Source organism: Petaurus breviceps, unplaced genomic scaffold (assembly GCF_028583685.1).
Source record: "Petaurus breviceps papuanus isolate PSGF00001 unplaced genomic scaffold, PetGlider_PUasm1.0 490, whole genome shotgun sequence".
Taxonomy (NCBI): Eukaryota; Metazoa; Chordata; class Mammalia; order Diprotodontia; family Petauridae; genus Petaurus; species Petaurus breviceps.
The window spans coordinates 8,678,912-8,702,999 of record NW_027186352.1 but is presented as its reverse complement, the minus strand read 5'-3'; the positions used below and the strand labels follow the sequence as shown (position 1 = coordinate 8,702,999).

Here is a 24,088-nt window from a genome sequence, read left to right as displayed (position 1 = left end):
TGTGCTGGGGCACCCTGTCTTTTCCAACTAGACGGCCTCACATCACTCCATGCCTCTTACACCATTAGGCTTTGTAATTTGTCATAACTATGCCTAGCATATGGCTTCCAATGTGGATTTATAATGCTTAATCAACTGTGTTCAGAGCACGATTTTTATTCTGTTATGAAAAAACATTCCTCTGATGTGATTAGGCCATTCTGGTTGATGACAGATACAATCTGAAAATAGTCACCTTTCCTGATGAGGTAATTTAGTGTGGAGCCAGAGAAACAGAGGCCTCAGTCTTAGCTTCCGAGTCAGCCCACCTGGATGTGCTCTCTGCAGTGGGTGTGGAGCAGGCAGCCTTGCCCCCCAGTGCTTGTTTCAGCTACAGGCATCCCTTCATTTGGGCATTTCTCTTTGCTAATTTATTTCCCTCATTTGCCCCCTCAGATTTTCAAGCTTACAGATTGTGGAACATCAGAAGACTGCACTGTGGTCCTTGTTGCCTCCTTTGCAAAGTGAGGGGGTTAGGGGCTTTGATCTGAGGCTTCAGCTCTCCATCTGGGCTCTGACACTTGCCTCTCTCAGTCACTTTCTTCATCTGTAAAATGGGGATGATAAAGCCAACCCTAGCCACCACCAGGTGCTCTGATCATGTGATATCAAGGGCAGCTCTCTCCTTGTGGGCTGATCCGGCCTGGTGAGCCTCCAGGCCCTTTAGAAATGAGGCCTGTGCTTCTAATGGCCCTCGTCAGCATCACCATTTCTGTGGTGGTCAGTCCTGCCTGGGGCAGCCACCCCAGAGGGGGCTATTTCAGCAGAAGAGACCTGTGGTCTTGAGTTAAGGTCAGGGCAGAGGGAATCCTGGGGGAGAAATCCCTGCTGGGGAGGTCAAGGCTCTGAGCCTCTCCTGGTCCCTCTCCTGCTCCATTGCCAGCCACTGTTATGACCATTACATCTGCTCGCTTTGTGCCTTTTTCTTTTTCAACTCTGGAATTCAGTAATGCAGAGCAGGAGGAGGCACATTGAAATGCAGTTTTGTTCCATGCAGTCTTTAGCCCTTGCCTTCTTCCTTCAGCCAGTAAGACTCCTCCTTCTCCCTCTTAATGTCCTTCTCCCTCACTGTCCTGATGACTTTGCCAAGTGACCATTAGTCAGGGGTCTGCAGCCTAGTGTGTCTCCTCCATTGGCTGTTGCTTGTAGGATTCAGAGAGAAGGGACCTTAGAGATGATCATGTTCATGCAGTTGTGGATTCTTGCATTCAGCAAGCACTTTTCAGTCCTCTATTATCTGCCGGGCACCATGCTAGGCACTAGGGATACAGAGACAGAAGCAAAAGCCCTGCCCTTTGAGAGCTTACATTCCCCTGGACGACCTTATCCCTGTGGATGGATTTTAAAGCCAGAATGCATTGGGACATCTGATCCAAATCCCACTCCATTTTGGAGAAGAGAAAACAACTTGCCCAAGGTCATCTACTCCCCTCTGTCTATCCATATTGCACAACCCTAGTTCTGGCCCTCATTGTGCTAAACAAATCGGACTAGTCTCTCTGCCTCCATTCTCTCATCCAATGAGTCCTCCACTCACCTACAAGCCTAGGTCTACCATGTCACACTTTCTTCTCTGTCAGCAAGCTCCCCTGGCTCCCTGTTACTTCTGGGCTCCCATGTCATGTCCTTTGTCAGTTAAAGCCCTCCTGACCTTTGCCACCTTCTTGCACCTTGCTTCCCTGGGCTCAGTCTATAGTCAGCTTCCTCTGGTTCACTTGCATTTCCTTGAATGCAGCATCCCCTGCATTGACCTTGGCTGTCCTCCATCTTGGAAGGCTCTCCATCCCCGCTCTGCCTCTGGGCTTCCTTCTGGACAGCTCAGATCTCACCCTATTCCAAAGACCTTTCTCACTCTCACTCTCTTCCCACCCTGTTAGCGCCTTCCTTCTTATAACTGTATGCTCGCTCTCTCCATACCTTGTATGCACCTGATTGTTTGCATGCTGTCTCTGCCATTAGAATGTGAAGTCCTTGAGGGAATTTACTGTTTTATGCCTTCCTTTGATCCCCCAGGGCCTAGCCCAGTGCCCAATACATAGTAAGTGCCTAATAAATGCTCATTACCTTGAGCACAGGAATGTCTTTGAGGAACTGGGCCTCAGGACACTAAGAATGGGTTACTTACTACTCAGGGCCTGGCTCAGTGGCTGGACCCAAAAAGTAATCTGTCAGTTGTTGTCTCTTTGGATGAGCTTTCATGGGTGGCCCTGGGATCAATATCTAGGCCCATACTGTTTTAACAGTCTTATCATTGACTTGTGTAAAGGTATAGATAACAAGACCTTCAGATTTCCATGGGACCCAAAGCCAGTTTGGCTAGCAAACACACTGGATGAGAGAATTGTGTTCTAAAAGATGGCAACACTGGCCTGAATTGGATGAGATGGAACCCAATAGGAAGCAATGTATGCTTTTACACTGAGGATTAAAAAGTTAGTTCCACAAGGACGAAATGTCAGAATTAGACAAAGGTTTGTCCAAAATGATGAGAAGTAGTCAGCGGACTACTCAACACATAGTTGGATCAACAGAGGCTGGTTGGTCTGGGGGGCAGATTCAAAGTTAGGACGAGTTCAAAATACCAGCTCTTGTGCTCATACCTAACACTGATGTTTGCCCCCTTCCCATTCTTACTAACAGTTTAGACTCCATCCAGATGTCTTTGTGATGAATTATTCATTCCCTTTTTTCACTGATGGAAATACTCAGGGCCCAGTTTGATCCTAGCCTCCCTCCTCTTCCTTCCTTCCTCATTTCTATCTTTCCTTCCCATGTTAGACATTTTTTGTCATTACTATCTTCATCTCACTTCTAGCCCTCCCATCGTCATAATAAAAACTCCAGTCTGACAATCACATCTGTACTAAGACCCATGCCTGCAAATGTCCATCTACTCCTGTGCCCTGAATCTATATGATTGGTTTTTTAGAGGACATGTTCAGTTGCTAACAATGATAAGAGGCTCCTGCCATCTTGCACCTTATTTCTTCATCCCTCAATCTTTCATATTTGCCTCTTGTTCCAGTGGTCTGAGGAGGCATGTGCTGCCCATCTTACTCAGCGGGACGGGTACCAAGCAACTACCCAAGGTCAACTCAAAGACCAATTGTACCAAGAAATCATTCACTACTTTGACAAGGGCAAGGTAAGCTCCACAACTGTTGCTTTCTCCCTCTTCTTCCTTCAAGCATGCATACACAGAGAACTCAAAGGAAGCCAAGCATTTTCTCAGCAAAGCCCCTCAAAGGAAGGTGACATCAGCTATCAAATGTAAGTGGGTTTGTCCTAGGTACAGTCTTCCTGTTCTGTGTATGAAGTTTAAATGTAGAAATCCTCAAAAACAGAAAAGAGTACATTTTAAATGTTTGGCTGAAAACAAGAAGAATCTATCAACTTTTTAAAAGGTATTTTTGAGGAGAAACTTGGGCTGGAGGCCTCCCATTTGGAGGTCATCCATGGGTGTGTGTCACTAGAATCCTCTGGTTATTTACACAATTCTGTTTTTAACACCAAATGAATCCCTTTGTAGGTGAGAGGATCATTCACCTGGCAGCTGGCAGGCTTATTGGGCCCTATACCATGGTATACTCCGTTGGCTCCCATGGCGTGGAAACCTGCTGTGGTGGTTATCAGTTGCTAATGAATGCTGTTTGTAGTAATTGTGGGGCTCCAAAGACCCAAGGATGTAGGGAGAGGGCAGTAACTGGTCTGTTCTTGGTCCTGGTCACTCCCCAAAGTGACTGGGGGATATTGAGACTCTCAGCCAGCCCTATGGGTCTTGGGGTACGCCATCTTGTTTTTTATCAGTTGAGCCAATGTGTCATGATCCACTTGGACCCTGCTACCCCAGAGATTCTACTCAGTTATGGGAGTAAACCTGTACCCTGTCCCTTGTAAGTGTGTGGAGAATCCAGAGACAGCTTGGTTGAGATTTGGTGCTGTCCAGTATCCTAAAGCCAACCCTGACCAGTGTCTTCTATGGGCAGGGCAGTCAAAACCACTTCCTCTTATTGTTGTCACCATTTTTCTTCTTGTTATTACTGTCATTGATGTTGCCATCTGACATTTCAGTAGGACTTTAAGGCTTTCAAAGCATAGGACAGATGTTCTTTCATCTGAGCCTCCCCACAAACCTAGGATATAAGCACCATGGATCTCCCAGTGTCACAGATGAGAACAGAGATTCTCTGAGAGGTGATAAAGTGAGGAGAGGCCTTTGAGATCTTCTCATCTAATACCCTTCATTTTAGAAGACCAGAGAATGTAAGTGACTTGCCCAGGGTCACTTAACTAATAGTGTCTAAGGCAAGATTTGAACCGAGGTCTTCATAAGGCCAAGTCCAGAATTCTACCTAAGACACAATGGCTACCTCTAATTGGCAGATTATACAAGGGCACATAGACTGGATTTGTTCTGTGTGGCCCCAGAGGGCAGAAGGATGGAGATTAGGTAGAGAAAAAGCTTGCAGAGGGACAAATGTAGGCTTGGAGACAGGACCTTCCTGAGGGAGGAGCTGCTGCTTGCCACAGGAGGCAGCGAGTTCTCTTTATTTGGAGGTCTCCAAGCAGGTCATTTATCCACCTGATAGAGTGGGAATTCCTGTTCAAGTAAGGGTTGGCCTGGCTGCCTGCAGAGAACCCCGCCCCCCACCCTGGATTTCTGTGATCTGTCATCTTCCAGCTGAGTGTGTGCATGTGTGTATTGAGGGAGGGTTTTCTCCCCTTGTTTTCCATGACACATTAAGCAACAAATCTGAAATTCTCAAGGAGACATGCAGCTTGTCAACACTGGGCTTTGTGGAATTAAATGTCTGTTTCCAGTTGAAGTGAATTCTGTTCTCCCCCTCCTTGGCAAGAGGGGTTTCCTTTCTGTTTCCGTCCCAGGGGAGGATAGCCCTGCTTTCTGACACCTGCTACCCCCAGCTGCTTTAAAGTTTAAGCTCAGATCAGAGAGAAGGGATAATCTCAGCACGAAGCCATGTGTCAGGCAGATGGAGAGCCTAGGGAAGTGCCCGGTACCATGGGTAATTAGTTACTTAATATATTCCTCGTAATGGTGATGACTGGGAAGGCTGAGAGAGCTGGGGCCGAGCCTAAGGAAGTGCTTGGAAGCAGGGGCTGAGCCAGGCTTACAGGCAAAGACTTCATTCGGTAAGCCCACCTGGTCAGGATCTGGCCTCCAGACTTTGTAGGCTCTAGCCATGTAGGGGACAACTTGAACAAAGTCATGAGGGTTGAAGATGGACTAAAGACCCCCTTAGCAAAAGTGGAATAGCAGAAAGGAAAAAAAAAAAAAAAGCAACTTAGGTTAAAGAAGGGGATTTTAGCCCCCGCCAAGCAATCATGAAGATAAACCTGTCACACACAAAGTCTTCAAGACAGATTCAAAAATTCAATCATTAACAATGCTTGGGGCTCTAAGGAGAGATTAAAAGATATTGTCCCATTCCCAGAATCAGCCTTGACATCACACACCACCCCAAGACAAGCTACCTAAGGGCAGAGCTCAATACTCACTCTTAATGTCAATGGCTACAATTGTGCATGGAATACAAAGAGAGCCAAGGGCCAACCTCACCTTTAGAAACCAGGAAGTCCTTGTTCTGGTCCACTCCTTCTGCCCATTAGCATAGTCAGAGCCTCCGGTTAAGGGCCTGATCAGTAAACACCTATGGCCGTACTGAACGCTGGATAATCTTTTCCTCCTTAGATTAGATATTCAGGAACAGCCTTTCCTTTCCTTTGCTCTTATTTTCTCTTGATAGCAAATATTGACCCTTCAGGGCAAAAAATAAATCCAGGAAACACAGGGTCATCAACCTAGAACCAGAGTGAGGTTTAGAGGTCATCTGCTCCAGTCTCTTCATTTTCTAGATGAGGAAACCAAGACCCAGAAATATAGTGATGAATAGGGGTGTTTATCTGGGCATGTTCTTTACTTTCTGTGAAAATGGGGAGGGCTTTGGGGTTTCTCTGGAACATTCCCAAGAGCAGTTCATTCCCACGAGTTTCCTTTGACTTTATTTAAGGTTGGCTAGATTTCAGAACAAATGATCCTGTGGATGAAAGGCCAGGGGAGGAAGGCCAGAGGTTATTGCTGTCATTGAACCCAACACGCACTTGCCACAGATGACTGGGGGCAGCGTGGGAAGGGGTCCTAGATTTGGAGTCTGAGGAACCTGGGGCTGGAGTCCTGTTTGTGTGTGACTGTGGTCAGGTTCATTAGCCTCTCTGGGTTAACCTTCTCCATCAGTCAAGGCTGGGAGCAAGGTGACCACTTCCTAGGCTCAGAAAGGGTCATAGCGTCCTGTTCACATAACCTCCTTCTGTTCCTTCAAGGGCAACTTAGTTCAATTGAATTAAATTCAACAAGAACTTAGTAAATACTTACTTTGTACTAAGCCCTAGGGATGCAAAGAGCAAAATGAAACAACCTCTGCCCTCAAGAGGCTTACATTCTAAATGTACTGTATGCAGATAAGACAGTGTCAACCCAACAAAATCAATGCTTCTTTTTCTGTTCTAATGCTTGCATGGAAATGTTCCTTTCATTTGGTGTTTGTTATGTTTGTAATTAAATAAATGAAATATGTATAATAGGATTTCAGGACTCTGGGCACTGATAGCTTGAAGGGGGTGGGGGATGTGTAGTAAAGGCATAACTCACCTCCTGGCACCTCAGATGAGCCTTGAAGGGAGCCAGTGTCGCCAAGAGGCCCAAGTGGTGAAAGAGGGACTTGTGAAAGGAGGGCCCTCTGTGGAGAGCCAGGGGGTGATATATAAAAGGAAAAGGAATTAGCCTATTTTAGCTGGAACTTAGAGGGAATGTAGATGAGGATTATGAAATGTTTAGAAAGTTAAGTTGGAGCCAGATTATGAATGGGTATAAATGTCTGATAAATGAGTGTGTGTATACATATATAAACACATACATATATGTATATGAATATACACACATATAAATATTTTATATGTATATGTCTCTGTGTGTGTGTATATGTATATTTTTTTTTCCCTCCAAGAGGCTATAGGAAACCACTGTAACTTCTTCAGCATAGGGAGTGATGTGGTCAAAAATGTGTTCTAGGGGCATTCATTCAGAAGGTGGGTGAAGGGTGTGGAAGAGGCTCGAGTTAGGGAACCCAATGAGGACGTGAGTCTGCTTCAGGCTGGTGTCTCAGGACTGCAGAAGAGGCCCAGCAGCAGCCGGAATCCAGGAGGCCGCCAAGCCTCTAATGCAGCCCCCGGGTCTGCCTTTTCCTTCTGTTAGGCCTGCTTATGAACGATGCTCTTATGTCTCTCTATTCTTCCCGCTCCCAAGCATTCTTCTATTGTTATTTTCCGCCATCTGAAGGATGGATTTGCTCTTAATCTGGCTCTTAGCTTTTTAATTATGTTCTCTGTAAACACAAAAGGTCATTTCCATTTTCTTTCCTTTTTCCATCTCTCCTCCTGCTTTACCAATAATTACTATTCGCTTCTTTTACATTCCATTTTTGCTGTGATTTTCCACTTTCTCACCAAAGCTTTCTATTCTCTTTTCTCATGACAATCTAGCATCCTTTGCTACAGCAGCTCAGAATTGTCTGTACTTCTTGTGTTTGGCTGAGGCCTAGTAATTTCCAACAAAGTCCTTAATCCAAGGACTCCACTGAAAATCACTGGCCTTCTATACAGCAGGATGGGAGCAGAAAATAGAATACTGGCTGTTACAAAAGAAGAAGGTAATTTTATCATAGTGGGAAAGGAAGCATCAGTCAGTATTAACCCACCTTTAAAATCTGGATGCAAGTGGGCCGCACACACAGAGAAGGTGAATAATTTATAGCATAAGGAGTAGATTAAGCCCTGCAACTGCTTTCACCCTCCCCCAAAATAGCCTTTCCTTTTACAAAGTTCACACATCATTGGCTTCCTCCAAAGGAACAAGAGAACAGAGACATTGCCCCATTATTTCAGGAACTAAAAATAAAAGGTCAGGGAGCTGCTCTGCATAGTTGGTGACATGGCAGGACTTTTTAGAAGTGGAACTTTCAGGAATTCTGAGTTAATGGTTTTATGTTAGTGATCAACACTCGCAAAATGTATTCACGGTTCCATGGGTTTCATCAGCCCCATCCAATCCATTAAAACTCTCTCAATTGCCTACTGTGTGCCAGAAACTATACCAAAGGTTGAGGATACACAGTCAAAAGGAATTATAGTCTCTGCCCCCAAGAGCTTATAGTCAATTGATACTGACCAAGGACTAACTTTTGTCTTTGCCCCCAGATTCCTTGAATTTATGGTTAGTACTGATGGTGCTATTAACCAGGTTATTCCTGAAAGCATCATAGAGCAAAGTGGTTTTGCATCAACAAGCATGTATTAAGAACCCACTGTGAGCTAGGCATTACACTCAGTAATGGGAACATAGAGACAGATGATCAAAGATCCTCCCAAAGATCTTACTTTCTAATGGCAGAGACAACACAGACAGATATATGTGTACCTATTGTACATGTAGAGCAGATCCAACACAACCTGGATGGGGAAGGCACCTACAACTGGGGAGCCCCAGAAAAAACAAGGGGGAAATAAAAACCTTCCAATAGAATGTGGGCAACGTAGAATTCTGAGAGACAGAAGAGAGGAGGGAAAGTGTTCCGGGGAGAGGGCACAGTCAGTGCAAAGGCCTGGAGCTGGGAGATGGTTCACCAGGTGTGAGAGGTGGCAAGAAAGGCTAATTGGTCAGCAAGCACATAGTGCTAGGCATCATGCTAAGCTCTGGGGATACAAAGAAAGGGACCAGATAGTCCTTGACCTTACGGAGCTCATAGTCTAATGGGGGTGAACCGCTCATACAAATGTCAAAATACCTATGGGCAGATGAAAGGTAGTCTCATTAGGGAAGGCACCTTTACCGACTGGGAACCTTGGGAAAGGCCTCCTACAGAAGGTGAGACGCTAGCAGTCTGGGTGAGAGTCTGAGGGGTCAGTTTGGCAAGACCATTCACTTTACCGTTGCTCCATCATCAAAGTCCGCCCTCTTCAGAAGCCTACTTTTAGACCTGGGAGAGATAACAACATTGAATAATCCACCAGATACTTTCAGCCCAGGTCACTGGCTAGAATATTCCCAGAAGGCATTGCTATCCATCTCAGAGAGGGCGCCCTGAGATCTTCCTCATCCTCCATATGGGGGGGGGTTGGCGGGGCATGAGCAGACCCTGGGCTGTCCAATGCTGCATCAGCAGAGTCTGAGCTGTGGCAGGTTCTCTGAGCTGGGAAGACTGAATCTAGGCCTGGTGGTGGCCTGTGAGTCTATTCATCCAAAACCAGGGCCCCCAGCTAATAGAGGAGAAACTCATCCTTGGCTTGGATAAAGCCCTGTGGACTTGAGTGTCATTCACAGAGGCTAGTAAGACTGGAGGGGAAGGGAGAGGGGTTGGGGAATGAATTAATTACACTCTAAAGCAAGATCAGGCGATGGACCCATTTTCTCATACATGAAAGGTGACGTTCAGTGAGTGGTTTTAGGTTTTCCAAGTCCTTTAACGGTATTCTCTCATTTGTCCCCCCTCAATTACTCTGTAAGGCTAGGATTACAGGAGTCATTATCCCACTTTATGGATGGGAAAACTGAGGCTTAAAAAAATTAAAGCAAGTTGGCCCTGGTTTCACAAGTAGTAAGTGTTAGAAATGAGACTCAAACCCGAGTTTTTCTTGACTTCAGGGTGTGATAGTAATGGCAATTAAAGATTCCCCTGTATTGGCTTGGTTTTCAAATTGATTGTATTAAAACCCAGAGCTTGTTAATCCCACCTGTGGGATGGACTTTTTGATGTGAAAAGAAAGTCCTGACTGGGAGGAGCTGGTGACGTAGATTTGGAGAGACAAGAGAGAGGCGGAAGTTCTTTTTGGGAGCAGCACCTCGTGGAGAGGGAGAGACTAAGAGATTGCTGGTGGCCGCTTTGAATTGCCCTGGACTTTTGAGACCTGCCCCCTGAGCTGCCAAGGACTGAGGAGACATGGCTGTTTTGCTGGTACTTTGTCTGTCTGTTTTGATGTTATTTTGCCAGATTTGTCCACTGGTGAAAGACTGTCCTGTTGAAGAAGTCCTGGAACCTGGCATTTGGTTAAGAAGGCCTGAGACTGTCCTGCAGACAGAGAGTGAATACTGTCCACTGGTGAGGGACAGTGCTGTTGTTGCAGGGGTCTGGAGACTGTCCGGCAGACAGAATGAATACTGTCCACTGGTGAAGGACAGTGCTGTTGTTGCAGGGGTCTGGGAGCCTTTCTGTTGGTTTAGAAGCCCTGAAGAAGGATTTTCTTGTTGTATGTTTACAGAAATCCTGGGAGAGGGCTTTGCTAATGTGTTCAGGGGTTCTAGGACTGTTCTACAGACAGAGGATAAATTCATGAAGGGACTGGCAATGTATCTTATGGCCTTGCTAAGCCTTGTCTCTCCAGGAACTAAGATTGCTGAGAACTTGCCTCGTGTCAAGATGAAGAAAAGACCTCCATTTGGGTATTAAGTGCTGTGTTTAAACTTGATGTAACTCTGGGGTAGATTCAATTGTGATCCAGGGGTGGGGAACTTTTGACCTTTTTGTGTTCTATGGTTGAGCAAATGAATGTATTTTACTTATGTTTGGAAACTAATCTCCATTTGAGAAGAGGGGCTTTGTGGTGGACTTAATTAAGGTATAGCCTAGGGGTGGAGAAGTATTTGGAACAGAGACTTTGTAATTGATTGAATGATTGGAAAGTCCTGGGGTGGGGTAGGCCTTGGAGATGATTTAATCACACTTAGTAAATGCTGTATTTTGAATGATGTCATGTTTTGATCTTCTCTGTTCTGGGTTTGTTACTGAATAAAATAGAGAGCACCTATGCTGGTATTTTGAACCTGGGAAGTTGCCTTTGCTTGGTATTATATTACACAGGGCTATCAGACTTCCCCAGCTTCCTGACCTTCGGCTGATAATTGGGCAGCACACCGTCTGACCCCTCGAATAACCCTTTTTTTACAGAGGCATTTCAGAGCGTGTTAAGTGACTGTATACAATTTCCTGAATCAAGTGGGGTCAGATCGCTCTTGTCCGGTCCTCAGACCCTGTGACCTGTGGTTGCTAACCCGAGGTGGCTTTCCTCCTTGGTGACTGGCCAGGTTCTATACTGGCATCATTAATCTTCCATGAGACACATTGGCCTGTGGGCATAACCCCAGGTTTCTCTCAGAGGCTATGACTTCATTTTACATGAACTTTTCAGATTAAATTATAGGCTTCTTCAAAAGGCACCTCATTTAATAATCAGAGGGAGTTTATCAGAAATTGATGTAATCAAAGCTTTCATTTCCCACACAGCTGGGTGTGTGTGTGTGTTGGATTTTTTTTTTTTAATCCTTCCCACAAAGCCTGCCTTTTAGTGCTTAAAGCTGTCAGACAGCCCAGGGGCGCATCCAGGGTCACACTGACAAGCTCAGGCTCTTACTCTCTCTGTGACCTTAGGCAAATGACTGCCCCTCTTTAGCCCTCTGTTTGCTCCTCAGAACTATGCAGGGAAATGGGTCAGAGGAGCTCTCAATGATCTGATGATCCCCTAGCCCTGGAACAAAGCCAGCCAGCCCCAGAACTGGGAATTAAAGTGAGTTGGCTGTGATTGTGTCTGGTAAGTGTTGGAGACAGGGTCTCCAGGGCAAGGCCTAGGGCTGGACCTGAAGCCTGATCATCTCCTGTTCATCCTCTTTCTACCTTGTTTGTGAGTGGTGGTTTGCATGTTGTCTCCCAGTGAGACTGTGAGCTCCTGGAGAACAGGGGCTGTCTTTCGTCTTTCTTTGTATCCTTAGAATCGAGCCCAGTGCCGGGCACATAGCCTCTTGACTGACTGAGTCAGGGCCTAGACCATCAGAGAAGCTAAGCTGGAGGAATGTATTCCACAGTCATGAGCCAAGATGAACCCATGGAGCCAGCATAGACAGGTTCCAGAAAAAGGGGTCAAATGAACCATATTTGTTGTTTTGTGTTGCCATTGTCAGGTACGCCTCTAGCCATGCTCTTGACAAAATGCAACTAGATTTCAGAGAAGCATTTGACACAATTTCTTGTGCTATTCTTCTGGAGAAACATGGAGAAATATTGATTAGAGATAGAGTCCAGTGAGGTCAAATCAGAATTGATTGGAATGCGTGGGCCAAATGAGTGATCACTAATGGTTTGAGATCAACTTGAAGAAAGTCTCTGGAGTTTCCCAAGGATTTGTGCCTGGCCCCGTTTACTTTAATCTCATTATCAATGCCTTGCATGGAGGCATAGATGTTGTATGGGCACAAGTTTGCAGAGGGCACAGATCTGGCCTAGAGAGCTGACACAGTGTAGGACAAGCTCATATCTGATAATATTAGATGTCAAAAATATCTTGGCAGGGAGTCAGCCAACTAGCATTTGTTAAATCATTACTGTGTGCCAGGCATTATGGGAAACACTATAGGAAGGGTAGAAGGCAGTACCCAATCTAAGTACATTTGATTGGGATCAGTGCAAAATCTCACCCTCATGTTCAAAGAATCGGCTTCACAAGCACGGGATTGGGGAAGTATGACCTAGAAGTCTTGCTGAAAAAGATCTTGTGGTTTCAGGGAACAATCAGCTAAATAAATATGAGCCCATGGGAGATTTGTGTTCCTTTGCCCCAGAAAACAAATCTTAGATCGATGGGGAGAGATTCCTGACAGCCCTATCTAGGAGGGAGTGAGCGTTCCTTAGAGGACTTTCCTCTTCACTAAAGTTTTTCAAACAAAGGCAATTATAGAGGTGAGTCTGGCTGAGGTACAGTTTAAAATGGATAGCCTCAGAGTTCCCTTTTATCCACAAAGTTCTAGAAATGTCAGTGACCATGATATGACAATGATATCACCCTGATTAGCATGGAAGGGCATACTGGGGGAGTTATGGAAAATACAGTTGAATAGGTAGGGCTGGTCAAGAAGATGGAAACCCTGGAAAAACAAAATAAATGTTTGGAAGCCATTGTAGATTCTTGAGCAGGAGAAATTCAGTGTTTTCTGTGGGATAGGTTAGAAGGAGGGGGAAATAAGGACCACTGCCTCCGTAGTCCTGTATGCTGTTTATCTCCCAATACCACCCAATACTAGCTAGAAAACATAGGCATAAAATATTGGAGAGTCTGGAATTTGGTGCTGAAAGGGAGATTTGCAAGGAAAGCAGTAGATCTGGGAGATGTTTCAGTCGGTCAGTCCATTGGCAAGCATTTATTAAATGACTGCCTCAAGAGGATTTGGTGGGCAATGGATATGAAGAGCAAAAGAGGGAGAAGTGTCCAAAGTGACTTCATGGTTCTGAGATGAGGCCAGCAGTTAACCCAAAGAGGGAGTTGGGAAAGAGGCCAGGTTGGGGCAGGAACATAGTGAGTTCCATTTTAAACATGTTGAGTTTCAAACGAACTTGGCTTCCAAGGGGAAATGTTCTCCAGCACATTTGAAATCCTAGGATCCAAGATTTGGAGCTGAAAGGAAACTTGGAGACCATCTAGTTCAACCCCTTGATTTTACAGATGAGGAAATTAAGGTTCAGAGGTGAAGTGTCTTGCCCAAGGTCATCCAAATGATAAATAGTAGAGCTGGGATTTGAACCCAGCTAGGCTGACTCCATACAGTCCATACTCTCTGTCCTGTACTTCACCATAGTGATTTTTTGGTAAATAGTAAGGATCGCTATTTGGATGTTACAGAATCTTAGCATTGGAAGGGACCCCATCAGTCAGAAGGTTCCTCCTATACTGTGAGAGATTCTTTGTCACCAAATGCCTGACAAGAGGAGCTACTTCCTCCTCGAGTCCCGGTCCACTCCAACGCAACTGATTGTTAGGAAGTTTCTCCTGATATTAAGCCTAAACTCATCTCTTTGCCACTTCTGCCCAGTGCCCCTAGTTCTGTGCCTGCAAGTCTTCTCTGTCTCTGGTTAGACATTGTCTTCATTGCCTTCAAATGATGGTTAAACATCCTGACCATCCTGGTCGCTGTCCTCCATGCCCCAGCTCATCTTTGTGCTGCCCAAAATGTGGTGACTAGAGCTGGCACAGTATTCCAGGTGTGGTACCACTAGGGCAGAACCCACAAGGACCATCGCCTCCCTTGTCCTGTGTGCTGTGTGTCCCCCAAGACCACCAGCATCACAGTGTTAATTCATGTCGACTCACAGTCCACAAAAATCACCAAATCACTGTGAGACAAGCGGTTGTGTACCCAAGCCTAGCCCATCCTTTCCTCGGAAACTTGATTTTGGACTCCAATCCAACAGTCACATCAGATCCTCTGATTTCATCATATTCAGTGCTGCCCCAGTGCTAAACTGTCGGGAGATTCCTTGGATCCAGCCTCTGTCAACCTGTTGCTTGTTGTCATTGGCAAATCTGAGAAGTATTCCATCTCCACCTTTATCCTTTATTAATGAGGATTGATCGAAATCATTAAAGGGCCAACAGCACCGACATAATAGGGGAAATCATGAGGGAGCAAGGCTTCTCTGATGGAGTGAGCGCAGTGAAAAGAGAGTGGTGGGGGCGGCTAAGGATCAAGGCTTGGGAGCCATAATTAAGTGACAAGAGGACAAGAAGATGGAGCAATTGAGACAAAGAGCATTTGGAGACATAGGGGAAGAACCACATGAGCTCAGGAGCATGGGAGCCAGTCAAGAGCCTCTCGGAGGACAGCTGTCAATATTCTAGTTTGCCATGAGGTCAGAAAGGTCGTGGTTCGAAAAAGTTCTTTGGGCTTTGTCAGAAAGTCACTATGACCATCAAGAGCGGTTTCAGAAGAATGAAGTTTAAAAAATGGGGCAGACCTCTCATCTAAGGCATTCCACAGCAGAGGAGAGGAAGAAGACGAGATGAACACAGATGTGGGACTGGCTTGTTGGTCATTGGCAGAATTTTGGTTTGTTCTTAAAGAAGGGAACAAGTTAACTGAGAGAATAAAGATTCATGAGCAAGGAGCAGAAGGGATGGTTCTGAAAGCACAGATTTGCCTTGGAGACTGGAAGTGAGTTAAGGCCCCTTCCAGCCTACAGTGCTTGTTAGTCTGTGAGGAAGGACAGATGAATGGCAATGTGCATGTGTTGTGATGGACATGGGAGACGGCATGGCATGGGGCCCCAGTATTTTCAGTAAAACCAGAAGTAATATCAAACAAAAGGAGGAAGAAGGTGATTCCATGGGTTTGGAGACTTGAAATTGTGAGAATGATGATCAGCAGGCACTTATGAAGTGCCTACTGTGTACCAGCACTGTACTAGAGGTCCTGTGGACAGAAAGACAAAAACCCAAGTCTATGCCCTCAAGGAACCGACATTCTGTTGGGGAAACAATACACACGTGTGTGTGTGTGTGTGTATACACTTACACACATGTACATGCCTGTGGGTATGAATCTATGCAAAATAAGTGGGAAATGGAAGCTCGTGTGGGAGGAACCCTAAGAAGGCCAGATTAGCTGTCCAGTGTGGGAAGGGGAATAAGTGGGAACTGGGTCATGAAGGGCTTTAAATACCAAAGGGGTTTGGGCAAACAGGATCGTGGATAAATGATTTGTTAGGCAGTGCTCTGGGTCAGTTTGCCTCTTCAATCATTCCTTCGTGTAGCAGTGTCAGTTTGTGGATGATGTGCTGAATTGGGCATGGCCAAACCAAGATCTGAATCCCAGCCATGACTCTTCATAGTGCTGTAAATGAGAACAAGTTACTTAACCTGACTATGCCTTCACTGACTAAGAATAATCACATATGGACCCATCTCCTCCTCAGTTGTGTGGAAGGAATGCTGAATTACTGCTATTGTGGATTATTATTCAATAGCCATATATTGAGTGCTTGCAGTGTGTTGTGGCAGGGCACTGAGTACTGTAAAAATACTAAAATGACTGAGACAGGAGGGGAGGAGTGAGTTAGAGTCCAGAAGAACAGAGAGCACTGACTGAATGAAGAGAAGGAAGAAGTCCACAGTCTTTAGGAAGATGATCTGGTAGTGTTCTGGGGAGTCTGACTGTGGTCACATACAGCTCTGGGATATGGCTCAGTGTTGAATGTCAAGTCACTGGACTCTATCAGTGAATCAGTCAGCATTTATTAAATGCTGACTGTGTGCCAGGCACTGTGCTGATACATGAACAGAATTAGAAAATAAAGGGTTCAAAGGTGAGAAATGTTATAGAGGTTAAGTGGACAGGACCTTTCAACTGATTATTTGTACAATAAGTTATCAGCTTCATGAAGGAAGAAACTGCTTTGTTTTTGTCTTTATGACAACTCCAGCTACTAAAACGTGGTAGGCACTCAAAAATATTTGTTGATTGAATGAATGAATTGAAATGGATGGACTGATGAGGCTAGAAGGGTGGATGACATCATCAGAACCAATAGAAATTGGGGAGTTACAGGCAACATGTCTTGCCCTTCAGAAACCACCATTCTGAGTCAAAGAGGGATTGGATTCGTAAAATGGGAGTCAGCTCTGATTGTAATCACATCACTCGCACAGCTGCCCATCCTTGTCCAAGCCCTCATCCACAATCAATGAGATTATGGCACCTTACTCCTTCTGGTCCTTCCTCTGCCAATCCATCCTCCCCCGGCAGCCAAAGTCATCTACACCATGTCCAATTCTGACCATATCACTCCTATGTTCAGAAAGTGTATTCAATTCACCAAATATTAAACAAGAAACTACTGAGTTCTGGTGATACCAAAGACAAAAACTTCTCCAGTGGCTGCTCATTGATAAACAGATAAAATGTGAACTTCCTGGCCTCCGATTCCAGCACTGCAGCACTCTGGTGCCAGCTTGCCCTTTGAGCTCTCTCGTTCAGCCTGACTCAGTGTCTCCCTGTGCTCTGTGCCATCGGCTTTAGCACAGGCGTCTCCTGTGACCGAGTGGCGCTCCATCTATATCTCTACGTGTTGGGATCCTCTTCCTTCAGTGCCAGGTTTAAATATCTGCTCTAGCACAAAGTCTAACAGCAAGCAGTTCATCTCTTCTTTCACCTTCATTCATTCTCTGGATTTTTTCTTTTCACTGAGCACACTCTAGCTTGCATTGTATGTGAGTGTCTGTGTGACCTACCTCCCCTACACCCTCATTAGTAGACTGAAAATCCAGATGTGTTTTCCATCTTTATACCTCTAGCACCTAGCATGGGGTCTTACATGTTACATGTAATCAGTATCTAGTAAATTACTGTTGAATTTCATTGATTTGAATTGACCCAAGGAAGGCATAAGAGGCAGCATGGAGTTGGAATCAGAACGACTTGGGTTTAAATCCTATCTCTAACACATACCAGCTGTGTGACCACCGACAAGTCAATGAACCTCCCAGGTTCCAGGTTCCAATCTCTGCTCGGGGCACTAGCTGTTTGACTTTGGTGAAATTCCTTTACCACTTGGGATTTTAGTTTCTTCATCTGTTAAATGAGAGCACTTGGACTCTGATGTTCCTTCAAACTTTAACGTTCTGTGATCCCATGATCCTAAGTCAGAAGTGTACCTGAGGTGCAACTAAAGTTTCACCATTCCCATCCCATTGCCCAGGGAGGCCCCTATAGGAATGAAATCACAGACTTAGCCAAAACCCACAAAAAGTACTCTCCTCCTAACTCCCTGCATCATTTTTAACTTGGAGCATAGAAAAGTGGGAGTCCCCCTCTTGGCTTCCCCACTTTGATTCCCAAGACTGATTTTCCATCAGAATTGAAGAAGAGTTATTAATATCTGAGAAAACTATACAATGCCCATTGTCTTTAGAAAAATCACTCCTGACTTTGAATGCAGCTGGCATTGCCTCCTTCCCAATCAGTGAGCCCATTGCCTTGGTCTTTGTCCTGGGCCAATGACCAGCACTTCTTAGGAGACTCTCACTTTTAGGGTTAGGGTAAGTCCCTTTGGCTGTTCTCCCTCAGCCAATGGATGATACCACCTTTTTCCTCTTGTGCTGTGAAAGCAGAAGAGCTTGGGCTCCTGGATTGACCCTTCACTGGACCGTCTCCACTACAAATGACTTGACCATTTAAAAATAGAACCTTCCTAATCTGTCATTTTTGAGTGATGGAAAAAAATGCCATCCTCTCAAAGATCTTAGCTAATATTAGTGGAGAGGATAGGCTTCATGCTTTTCCTGACCTCATGATTTGAAGAATGCCATCGAGAGGATTAAGTAAGCCAAATCTGAATATGCAGCTTATCATGTATGCCTTTGGGCTTGGGAGTCTGATGAACCACATAGGCCTCATGTACTGAGTGGCAGGGAGCTAGGGCAGATCATTGCTGAGGCTAAAGCAACCCCAAGACTCCCCACATCTGGAGCTGGTGGACTCTGCCCTCCCTGCACCTTATAACACAAATAAAAGTACAGGAGCTGGTGTTTCTATAGGTACAGTTCCATATACATGAATTTTTAGCTCACATTTGTGTAGTGCTTGAAGATAGACCCGTTAGGTATGGGTTGTTATTATGCCCATTTTATAGATACAGAAAGTGAGGCTAAGAAAGGTTAAGGAACTTGCTCATGGTCATAACTGGGAAGGGTCAGAAATGGCATAATGTTTGCAAAGCACTTTCCATACATGAATCCATCTGATCCTCACAACAAACCTGGGGGGAAGGAACTATAGCAGCCCCATTTCATAGAGGAACTAGCAAGTGTCTCAAGCAGAGCTCAAACCAAAGACTTCAGGACTACAAGTCTAGCAGTCTAGCCACTACCCCAAGCTGTCCCTGAGGGTCCCAGTATAACCTCAAATACTTAATGGCAGCACAAACAGGGATGCAGAGAACAGTTCAAAGTATCACATTCAAGTTTATTATTGAACTTTTTAGCACAAACCAAATGGCATTGGATCAGTCTCTTCTCAATTTCTAGATCTTAGCAAACAGGTTCCCAAGTGGTAGAGTCCGTCCTTCCTCCAAGGCGCATGACTGTGCAGGGACAGCTCCTGTGCCAGCCTAGCTCGTGCCTTCTCCAGCTTCTCCTTTTTGAGCTATAACCAGCCTCATTGCCAGTTTTCATGCAGATCCAGCTTCTGCTTCTGCTTCTTGTCCAGGCCATTAGCTGTGTGTTCCCCTTGGGAAAAGGCAATATCAGTGCCCTCTCTGCGTCATCTGATTAAAAGCCTTAAATCCAATCACAGAATCCCAGAGATAAGTGCAAGACACCTCTCTCCGTGGCCATCCCCTCCAACTTAGAGTTGGACAAATATCCCCTTGATATCATCCCCAAGGGGCCCTCCAACCTCTGCTTATGGACCTCCAGAGATGAGGGACTCACCAGCTCCAGGGCCGCCCATCTCATCTCACTTTGGGATGGCTGTCATTGCCCAGAAGATTCTTGCTACTTCAAACTGAAATCTACATCTTGGCAAATTAATAGAATTCAGGATTTAGAGTTAAGTAGGAACTCAGACATCGTTTGGCCTAATCCCCTTCAGTTTATAGCTGATAAAACTGAAGCCTATAGAGGTTAGCTACTTGGTCAAGGTTACACAGTAACTTAGTGGACGCAAGATTTGATAAAGTTTTTTTCTTGAAATGAGTATAGGCTAAAGGAGACTGCTTACTAGAGTTTAAAAAAATATTAAAGGAGAAAGGAAATCCCACAATTCTCTACTTGTGAGTCTAAGCAATCAGCTATAACAATCCAAAATAAAGAACTGGGAAACCTCACCAGTGTTGTAGAAAGATGGAAGGAGGATGGATGGAGAAGTGAACTATCTGGCCATCTCTCCCCCCATCCTCAGCCTCCTACCTTTCCCTTCTGGTCTTTAGCTCTATTTCTGACATCACCACCCCTTTTCCCCTATGGTAGAGGTCATTACATTTTCAGGATATTTCTCTAATTCCTAGGCAAAGGCTTTCTCCTGGAAAATAGCAGATAAGCTCAATAAATTATTAATAAAAGGGTTGAATATTTTCCTTTCTGGGTTCCTTAATAAAACAGTTCTCCTTCATGTACTGTGTACTCATGTACTGTACTCATGGACAGGTATAGCATAGGTTTAATATTGCAGTAGGAGATAGGGCACCAATCCTGGAGTCAGGAGGACCTGAGTTCAAATTCAGCCTTAGACACTTAACACTTACTGGCCTTGTGACCTTGAGCAAGTCACTTAACCTCAGTTGCCCTGCCTTACCCCCTCCAAAAAGCAAATATATATATATATATTCCAGTAGGAGAAAGTCAAGAGATAAGAAGAAACTTTGCACTCTCTCAATGTCATTTCCCTCTCTCTCTGCTCTTTTGCTGACATATTTAAATTTTGGTTTGCTAGTGTTGGACCCCAAGTGGATTTAGTGTTGCCATCTCTAAGGAATTATGGCGACTCACCAGGGAATATTCCAGAAATAGGAGGGTCGATAAGACCAAACTCACCCTTCCAACAAAAATTTTTCATAATATTTATCTATAGTTGATCCAAGACTTGGTGAAGGGTCGTAGCATCTGGAAAGGAGCATTGTTCCTATCCAGTCATTCAGAATACTTTACACATCTGTGATTAAATATAACAGTGTCCTGCCCGTTATCTCATTTTCTGAATATTCAGCTGACCATCAAGATGCACAAAGCAGTGCAGCTTTGAGATGAAGACCGGTAGCTTGGCTTAGGAACTATTTCAAACACAATGATTCTCTAACCCTAAGCAGAGGCCAGAACATTCCTCACATGCGTGAATGGCCAGTTTAGTAATCTGGTATTTATTAAAAAGACAAAAAGAGATTTGAGATAATATTAATTTTTATTTGTCTAATTTTGTGTTCCTTGTTTTTTTCCAATAAACAATGATATTTTGCCATGTTTTGATAAGAATGGTTTTAATATCAGTTTCACAGTTTGACTAATGTATATGATTCAGCATAGTTTTTTTTCCATTGTAATTTTATGTTTTGTTTTCTTTTTTTTTATTTTTTTAAACAGATGTGGGAAGAGGCCATTGCCTTGGGCAAAGAACTCGCTGAACAGTATGAAAACGAGATGTTTGATTATGAACAGCTCAGTGAGCTGCTGGTGGGTCTTTGTGTCCTTCCATTTAAATGAATACAGGGAAAAAAAGGAAAAAAAAGATATACGTTAAAAAAAGGGAGGGGTGGCTAGGTGGTGGAGTGAATAAAGTATGGGCCTGGAGTCAGGAGGACCTGAGTTCAAATGTGACCTCAGACACTTTAACACTTAACTAGCCGTGTGACCTTGGGCAACTCACTTAATCCCAATTGCCCTGCCCTCCCCCCTCCAAAAAGCAAAAAAAAAAAAAAAATGAATACAGGCTTTTCTGGCCTCTTGCTATGAATGTTAGCATTAGAATTCCATATCAGGACTGGAGCTGCCCTGGATACCATAGCCTGGTTTCTCCAGGCAGGTGGCTTCCTCTTCCTCTGAGCTAATCCTTTCCTGATGGTGCATACAACTCAGTGCTGGGGGAGGACCTTGTGGCTGAGCCCCTGCTTCCTCTCCCCAGTTGCCTGCTTTTCCAAATCTGTTGTTGTACCATTTATAGTGGATTGTTGACATGCCCAAGAGTAATCAGTTGTTAATGTCAGCCTTTAGTGCTCTCTCTCTGCTCAAATGAGAGTGTTTGGGTTTGTCTTTCAGATGATCTTGCCCCCCTGGAATGTAAGCTCTTTGAGGGAAGGAATTGTTTTTCTGTTTTTCTGTTCCTCTGTCTTTTCAGCACCAAGGACAGTGCCAACCACTTTAAAAACCCTTAAGGAATGAACTAATGAATAAATAAATTAACTTCCATGCATGGCTGGCTTTAACTCAACAAGCAGTTATTATACACCTGATATCTGTACTAGATACTGGGGATACAAGGAAAAAAGTAAAACTTACCCTTTCCACAAGGGGCTTCTTTTCTCCTGGAGGGGAGCTACATGTTTGCAGAATGGAAAATGCTAGTGACTTTTGAGCAATCATCTCTTCAGTGGGAGATGGACTGGGCTTCCCTAAGCAGATTTCTTGCCTTCATTTGTACAATTGCCAGGATCCAAGAGTACTCAGCTCAACACTGAGCAGCTGAGCTCTCAATGAGAATGCAGTGTTAACTGACTGATTAAAGGACAAGGAGATGTTTTCAAGTTAAAGCAGGAAAGACTCTGTTCTTTGGACTTTCATAGTAATCCTGTACAGAGTTCTTGCCAGTTCTTGCCCCCCCACCCCAAACCAAAGATTTTCAGACACAGGGAGAACTATTTCCTTTGAATTTTCTGTCTACCTTTACTTCTCCCATGATGGGGGAGGTGGGGGTGGGGAAGGAGTTACAGATAAAGAAACTAACCTCAAGTGTAAGTTCCTGTGCCTCCTGACTCAGTTCTATGCCATGACAGAAGGGTCCTCCGGCAGGACATGTGTGGGTGGGGGCCTTCCTAATGGTTTGGTCCGAATCTGAAATGTTCTCACTATTTCTCTTGCAGAAAAAACAGGCCCAATTTTACGAAAGCATTGTCAAAGTGATCAGGCCCAAACCTGATTATTTTGCCGTTGGATACTATGGACAAGGATTTCCCACGTTCTTGAGGGTAAAGTAGAATGCCCCTTGATTACAGTGAACCCTGGAAAGAGATCCCAGCTCTGACTCAGTTCAGTGTGAGACGGCCATCTCGGCGGTGTTGTAGCTGTGGTTATTTCACTGGCCATCACGGACCCCTTTTTACGCTTGATATCAATTTACCCTTAATTTCACAGAAAAGAATGTTGTTTCATAGACACGGTTGAGTCTTCATCTGTCCTAAAGTGAAAAATGGCATCTGCAGCCATGTCCGTGGATATCTCAATGGCTTTCTTCTTGTTTCTTTTTCTCTTTGGGATTTTCTTCCTACCTCCTTTCTGCCCTTCTCTTTCTCTCTTGTTCTCTTTCCTTTTCTTTCTCTTCTCTTTCTATATTTATTTCTGCTTTTCTCTTTCTTCTTCTCTTTGTCCTTTTCTTTTTTGTTTTCATTTTCTACCTTTCTTTTTCTCTCTCCCTCGTTCTTTCTCTCCTTCCTTCCCTGTTCCTACTTTCTCTCCTTTCTTCTTTCCCACCTTTTTTCTTTCCTCCTTCTATCCCTTTCTCCTTTCTTCTTTCCTTCTTTCCTCCCTTCTTTCTCTTCTTTCTTTCCTCCCTCCCTCTCTCCTTTCCCTCTCTACCATCTTCCATTCCTCCCTTCCCTTCTTTCTTTTTTCCTTCCTTCCTTCCTTTCTTCCTTCCTTCTTTCCTCTCTCCCTCCCTTCTTCCTTCTCTCCCTCCCTCCCTTCCTTCTTCTCTTCCTCCCTCCCTTCCTTCCTTCCTTCCTTCCTTCCTTCCTTCCTTCCTTCCTTCCTTCTTTCTTTTTTCCTATAATCTGTTTGTGTTTTCTTCATATTTCTTAGATACTTACCCTTACAGTAAGACATTGTTTTTTAACCACCAGATTTTCTACTATCATCATGGAAGGCAATTGAATAGTACTCATGGTTATGAAAAGAGCTGTATTACAATTGTACCAACATTGAATCATTTTGTTCAAGCCCTCAGGTTCAGTAATTTTGTGATTCAATAGAGGTTGTGGGCTTGGTCTCTTAAGAATTTCTATTAGAATTCATCAGCACTAGTGGGGAAGATAGTCTTCTATCTAAGAACAAATGGTTTGCCTCTCAGAATTCTCACAAATTATGAGGCCATTTTATAGAGGATGTGATTTTGGCCTGGGTCAGCCAACAGGAGAAGGGCTTGTGCAGTCCTCATTCCCTGAGCTGGGCTGCTGCCTGTTCTGTCCTCTCCTTTAATGAATTCCTCTCTGTGATGCATCTTCTGCACTCCCTCCAACTTGACTCTCCCCACGAGTCTCTTCTGCTGCTTCAAAAATGTCATCTAAAGGGAGCAGTTGATCAGAAAGCCTGGATCTGAAAAGGTTTGCCCCAAAGTCATTCAGTAAAAAAAGGCAGGAAATTTCTAAGGGACAGCCTCTAAATTGGATATGCGTTTGAGATGAATACTAATCCTCAAAATTGGAAAAGAATATATATGCCCAGCTCAGGGTGGAAGTCATCA

General features: G+C 44.5%; 1 protein-coding gene across 2 annotated transcripts in view; it reads left to right on the top strand.

Moving 5' to 3' along the window:
* DOCK1 (dedicator of cytokinesis 1) overlaps positions 1-24,088 on the top strand; it is a 618,254-nt gene that overhangs the window by 541,401 nt on the left and 52,765 nt on the right. For both annotated transcript variants that reach the window (XM_069101719.1, XM_069101718.1), the window contains exons 38-40: positions 3,065-3,184; positions 21,001-21,090; positions 22,494-22,598. In XM_069101719.1, the coding sequence (XP_068957820.1) occupies positions 3,065-3,184; positions 21,001-21,090; positions 22,494-22,598 (315 nt within the window). The remainder of the gene's footprint in view (positions 1-3,064; positions 3,185-21,000; positions 21,091-22,493; positions 22,599-24,088) is intronic.